The 6822-nt window shown below is 35.1% G+C and overlaps 1 protein-coding gene across 2 annotated transcripts in view; it reads left to right on the plus strand.

The window, feature by feature from the left end:
• The window catches only part of LOC107668478 (neuroplastin-like), a 53630-nt gene that overhangs the window by 37420 nt on the left and 9388 nt on the right, over positions 1-6822 (plus strand). For both annotated transcript variants that reach the window (XM_016460350.1, XM_016460349.1), the window contains exons 5-6: positions 874-1010; positions 1843-2116. In XM_016460350.1, coding sequence (XP_016315836.1) covers positions 874-1010; positions 1843-2116 — 411 coding nt within the window. The remainder of the gene's footprint in view (positions 1-873; positions 1011-1842; positions 2117-6822) is intronic.

Consider the following 6822-nt stretch of genomic DNA (forward strand, 5'->3'; position numbering starts at 1 on the left):
CGCGCCCTCCAGCGGCGAAAATTACATATTGTGCCTTTAAGTTGATAATTCTGACCCCATATTTCATCTTACTTAATTTTGATAGTTCTTCAAGAAAACAATGCTACTTATGTTATTTAGCATTTTCAGTATTTTTGTCTTGTTTTCCAGTACAAATTTCTAAACGCTCTTAAATCAAGGTCTATTCACTTGAAATGCAAGATGAAATGCAAAAAGTATTTTTTCTAACCAAGTTTATGCTTAAAATGGGGTCAGAAAAATAAACTTGAATTAAGGCTGATTTTCATATGCACATTTTTGTCCAATCAGATGTTGTCTTGAATGAGAATGCCCCACCCCCTGACCCTGATATGAATTCATTAGTGTTATGATATTAATTTGCTATTTAAACAACCCTTTGATATGTCACGTCCTGACTACTTATTAGGAAGTATTATTAAAGTAAATTTGTCAGTTTTGATGTCATGTTGACTTTAAGGCTCGAGGCTGGTAAAATTATGAATTATCAAACCAGAAGTTTGCTGGTTCAGTCGTCATAAGGTGTGATTTGACACCACTGTGTCCTTGAGCAAGACTCCAAACCTGTTCTGGTAATATGTTCATGGCAGCGTTTTACCATTAAATTGTATGAAAGACATGAAAAACAAATTCCACCGGTCCTGGTTGTGTGATGGCAAATAAAGACACGATTTAGACACTTGACTTACAAGAGTGTTCTGATGCCACAAAAATCACATCACATGACCAAAAGAATAAAGAGCATGTCAAGACCAGATAAAGAGAGTGAAGAACAAGATCAAGTAAAAGGACAGGCACAAATCTGAGTGATGAAAAAGCTTCATTACAGGTGAACTCTTTTCTGTCTGTGTCCAGCTGCTCCTGAAATCATCGGCCATAAACGAAGCGAGAACAAAAAAGAAGGAGAAAATGCGACGCTGTACTGCAAATCGGTGGGATACCCGCATCCTATGTGGATGTGGCGCAAGAAAGTGGGCCGGGGATCTTACAATGTACGTAAACAAGTCATATATATATATATTAGTATGCACTGCCGGTCAAAAGTTTGGGATCAGTAAGACTTGTAATGTTTTTAAAGAAGTCTCTTCTGCTCATCAAAGCTGCATTTATTTGATCAAAAATACAGAAAAAAACGGTAATCTTGCAAAATGTTATTACAATATAAAATAATGGTTTCTATTTTAATATCCTTTAAAATATAATTTATTTCTGTGATGCAAAGCTGAATTTTATTCATCAAAGAATCCTGAAAAAATATCACAGTTTCCAAAAAAAGATTAAGCAGCAACAGTTTCCAGCACTGATAATAAATCAGCAATTAGAATGATTTCTGAAGATCATGTGACACTGAAGACTGGAGGAATGATGCTGAAAATCCTGAAATCTGAAAAAATCAGAAAAAAATAAAATCTGAAAATGCTGATTTGCTGCTCAAGAAACATTTCTGATTATTATTGTGCTGCACAATATTTTTGTGGAAACTGTGATACATTTTATTTTCCAGGATTCACAGATGAACAAAGTTCAAAAGAACAGCATTTATTTGAAATGGAAATATTCTGTAACATTATAAATGTCTTTACTTTCAATTTTGATCAATTTAATGCGTCCTTGATGAATAAAAATATTAGTTTCTTTAAACAAAAAATCTTATTGACCCAAAAAAAAATGTGTACGGTAATGTATCCTGTATCCATGTAAAGTATGAAAATTGTCATCATTTACTCTCCCTCATGGTATGACACTGAAATCACATTGAAATGTATTTCATAGACAGCTGATGAGGTGATGATATCATGAATTACATTGATTTTCTCTTCATAGGACATTGACAACAGCACTGGCCGATTCTTCGTCATCAGCAAAGAGAATTTCACAGAGCTGAGCATCATGGGTCTGGACATCAGCACAGATCCGGGCGAGTACGTCTGCAACGCCTCAAACATCATCGGCTCCAAAGAGTCCGCGACCATCCTGCGAGTGCGGAGTCACCTCGCCCCGCTCTGGCCTTTCCTGGGCGTCCTAGCCGAGATCATCATCCTCGTGGTCATCATTGTGGTTTACGAGAAGCGCAAGAGGCCAGACGAGGTTCCAGACGGTAAGTAGTGCTCTGCTTTTAAGGATTGTTGCTAAAGGTCTTGCGGTATTATTTCCTGTAGCTGCTTGTTGAAATGCTGATCATCATTCTGATGTACACTACCACTCAAAAGTTTGGGATCAGAATGATTTTTAATGTTTTTACAGGAGTTTCTTATGCTCATCAAGGCTACATTTATTTGATCAAAAATACAGGAAAAAATTTAATATTGTGAAATATTATTATGATGTAAAATAATGTTTTTCTATTTTAATATACATTAAAATGTAATTTATTTCTGTGATGCGCAGCTGTATTTTCAGCATCATTCCTCCAGTCTTCAGTGTCACATGATCTTCAGAAATCATTCTAATATGCTGATTTATTATTAGCATTATCAACAGTTGTGCTGCCAAATATTTTTTTGGAAACTGTGATACTTTTTTCAGGATTCTTTGATGAATAAAAAGTTAAAAAGAACAGCATTTATTTAAAATAGAAATCTTTTCTAACAATATACACGATCGTTGAAAAGTTTGGGGTCAGTGAATTTTTATTTTCTTTTTTTGAAAGAAATTAAAACTTTTATTCAGCAAGGATGTGTTAAATTGATAAGAAGTGATAGCAAAGATTTATATTGTTAGAAAAGATGTATATTTTAAATAAATGCTGTTCTTTTTTAACTTTTTATTCACCAAATAATACTGAAAAAAGTATCGCAGTTTCCAAAAAAATATTTGGATAATTCTAATAATAAATCAGCATATTAGAATGATTTCTGAAGGATCATGTGACACTGAAGACTGGAGTAATGATGCTGAAAATACAGCTTTGCATCACAGAAATAAAGGATATTAAAATAGAAACCATTATTTTATATTGTAATAACATTTTGCAAGATTACTGTTTTTTTTCTGTATTTTTGATCAAATAAATGCAGCCTTGATGAGCAGAAGAGACTTCTTTAAAAAAACATTACAAGTCTTACTGATCCCAAACTTTTGACCGGTAGTGTAAGTGCTGTTATTTGGGCAGTAGATCAGAAAAAAAGTGAATTATTCTGTCACAATTATGACAGATTATAATTGTTGACATTACTGACATAAAAACATTTTTAGTGAGGCTGTACATCTAAAGTGTGTGAGAAGCTACACATGACTTTAGTAAGAATAAAGGGCAGGGATGACATATTTTTGTAACACAAACAAAAAGCCAATAGGATTTTTCCATTGGCTTTTGGATTACTGCAGAAAATAAACTGTGACCAGCAAAAGTGTGTGATTCTTATGATGTTTTGTTCGTCTTCACAAATGAAACATGAATTTTGAAGCCTTGTTAGCTGTCGCCTCTTTTTTAAGACACATAAAAGTTAAAAAATCATGAGATCTGATGCATTTTATGTCTGAGAATAAAAAGTGAAAATATATTGAGCTTGTGTTAAACAGAGACCTTATTTCAGACATTTAACCCAAAACCCATTGACTTTGGCACAGTGCAACCAGAAGTGCAAAAATACAACTCATTTCCGAGTTTTAGGATTCCTGCAGCATTCTGTTGCATGGCTAAAATGTCCAAATATTACTTCCCCAAAAGTACTGAAAGAGTCATTAATGGAATTAGAATCAGAACAGTAATTGTTCAGTTGTCTCAGCATTTATTTTCATGATCACAAATGAAAGTAAAACATTAAAACACTAATTTAAATAAACACAAATAGGCCTGTTGACTCTTAAGTGATCGCCATTGCATTCATGCTCTCAAAATTGCTGTCTGTGATTGATTATAGAGTTCAGCCACTGCCAATAACTTATTGCAAATAGAAAATCTGGATGCATCTGAAGTTGACATAAATAGACTGCTGTCATCCCTTTCACGATGACTTCTTATATCGTATATATTCAGATAATTGTGATGCACCACACAAACAGATGAAACTAGAATAATCCACGTAGGCTGTTTTGAACACTGATGCCGCCATCAATAATATATTCTGAAGCAGGTTGTTAGTGGGTCATTTACAGACGGGGCTCTTAGCGTAGTGAATATTCATGAGAGTTGAGTCAGAGGAGAGCCACTGGGAAATACTGACCTCTATGCTTGACCACGTTTTAATCTGAGACCAGATCCTCCACTAGAAAGACAAATCAGAACACTGGAGCGCCTCACATTTGTGCGCTCTTAAAGTTAATGAATAATTGATTCAGTGATCAGCTGCACACAATTCCCTTGTTTTAGTAAGAGAAACAGAAATGGTAATATTGTCCGTTTATTACAAGATTTTTGGAAGCAAGGCTGTTTCTTTTTGTTTTAAATCAATCTATTGTGATGCACCACACAAACAGATGAAACTAGAATAATCCACGTAGGCTGTTTTGAACACTGATGCCGCCATCAATAATATATTCTGAAGCAGGTTGTTAGTGGGTCATTTACAGACGGGGCTCTTAGCGTAGTGAATATTCATGAGAGTTGAGTCAGAGGAGAGCCACTGGGAAATACTGACCTCTATGCTTGACCACGTTTTAATCTGAGACCGGATCCTCCACTAGAAAGACAAATCAGAGCACTAGAGCTCCTCACATTTGTACACTCTTAAAGTTAATAAATAATTGATTCAGTCATCAGCTGCACAACGATTCTCTCGTCTCAATAAGAGAAACAGAAAGGGTAATATTGTCCGGCTATTGCAAGATATTTGGAAGCAAGGCTGTGTTTTTTTTTTTTTATCCATTCTGTCAGTCTTTCCACTTTTAAAAATAAAGGTTCCAAAATGGGGTTTTTGTAGCAATGCAATTGAAGAACCATATTGGGTTCCCCAAAGAATCTTTCAGTGAACCGTTCTTAAAGGAATGGTTCACCCAAAAATAAAGATGTGCTGAAAATATAATAAATGCTCACTCTCAGGCCATCCGAGATTAGGATGAGTTTGTTTCTTCGTCAGATTTGGAGAAATGTAGCATTGCATCAGTGTCTCAGCAATGAATGCTCTTCCACTAGAAAGACAAATCAGAGCACTAGAGCTCCTCACATTTGTACACTCTTAAAGTTAATAAATAATTGATTCAGTCATCAGCTGCACAACGATTCTCTCGTCTCAATAAGAGAAACAGAAAGGGTAATATTGTCTGGCTATTGCAAGATATTTGAAAGCAAGGCTTTGTTTTTTTTTTTTTTTTATCAGCTGTTTGGACTCTCATTCTGACGGCACCCATTCACTGCAGAGCAAGTGATACAATGCTACATTTCTCCAAATCTGACGAAGAAACAAACTAATCCTAATCTCGGATGGTCTTAGGGTGAGCACATTTTCAGCAAATATTTATTTTTGGGTGAGCTATTCCTTTAAAATAACCCTTTTTTGTAATGTAAAGAATATTTTAGTAATCTAAAGAACCAATATAAAGAACTGTTTGTGCAATGAAAAGGTTTCATGGATGTTAAAGGCTCTTCAATGCCAATAAAGAACTGTTATTTTTAAGAGTGTGGCCGCAGGGGGAAGAGCAGGAGAGGATGGGGAATCATCGGTCGGTCTAAACAGGCTCCGTTCTGAACATGTCGAGGCTGTGAGTGTGACGGTCTCTAAAGAGATGCAGTCAGGCATAGCTTCATGCTGATTTGACCTATGCAGAACCACAGAAGGGTATCTCAGAGCCAGGGGTGGCCAGACGCTACCCTTTACAGTGTGCACCGCGTTCTGGTGACTGATAACACGTGACTTACAATCTCAGTCAAACTGAGCTGCTTCTGTTGTGTGCAGCTTAACTCCAGCTAGAACTCAAGATACATACGTCTGTCTTATTTAGTCTCACTGCAGTCTTTATCAGATCCAGCATCCACCCAGTAAGTGCTTGTTTACATGTCTAGCAGTGAATTGCATAGGATGCATTGGGATTTCCAATGTACAAACTGAGCTACAGCAGGAATAGAATTACTTCCTCTATAAACATTCCTGGTTTTATAAACAATTGATCCATGCATGTTTCCAAAGGAAATGGTTTGTCATCTTGATCCCTTTACAGTGAAATACAGAGCTTGCATGATAATGGTTAAAATGATAATCATGATTATTTTGCTCAATTACACTTAAGAGGATTGTTTCTTTTTACATTATCAGAATTGTTACACTTTCACATTAAGCACAAATCAAGAAAACATCAACCCACATTGATTATTTTACCTCATCTAGTTTCCTGATGTATATTTATCATATCAATCAACACACTCTTTAAATTATGAAAACGTGTACAAGAAGGCTCTTTCAAAAGCTAAACCTCTGAAATTCCTAATATTAACTAATTAGTGTTTTTCAATTAAAACAACGACAAAAGTGAATTTGTATTGTGGCAGAGGTTGCATGCATTTGTTCAGCAACCACAATCGCAAACAATATAGTTGAGATTAATTTTCAGATTTATTTCAGTTCATCACTGAGCTTTGATCACAGATTTAGTCGCATCAAACAGCGAAAACGACAGACAAATATAGCAGACAATTATGCTTAATTAATGAAGAAACTAATTCACATTTGTAATAATATTTAAAATTATTTTTAAATTATATATATATATATATACGTATGTATATATACAGTGGTGTGAAAAAGTGTTGGCCCCCTTCCTGATTTCTTGTTTTTTTGCATGTTTGTCACACTTGAATGTTTCAGATCATCAAACAAATTTAAATATTAGTCAAAGATAACACAAGTGAACACAACATGCAGTTTTTAA

This window comes from Sinocyclocheilus anshuiensis, unplaced genomic scaffold (assembly GCF_001515605.1).
Source record: "Sinocyclocheilus anshuiensis isolate Anshui unplaced genomic scaffold, SAMN03320099.WGS_v1.1 scaffold2085, whole genome shotgun sequence".
In the NCBI taxonomy this organism is placed as follows: Eukaryota; Metazoa; Chordata; class Actinopteri; order Cypriniformes; family Cyprinidae; genus Sinocyclocheilus; species Sinocyclocheilus anshuiensis.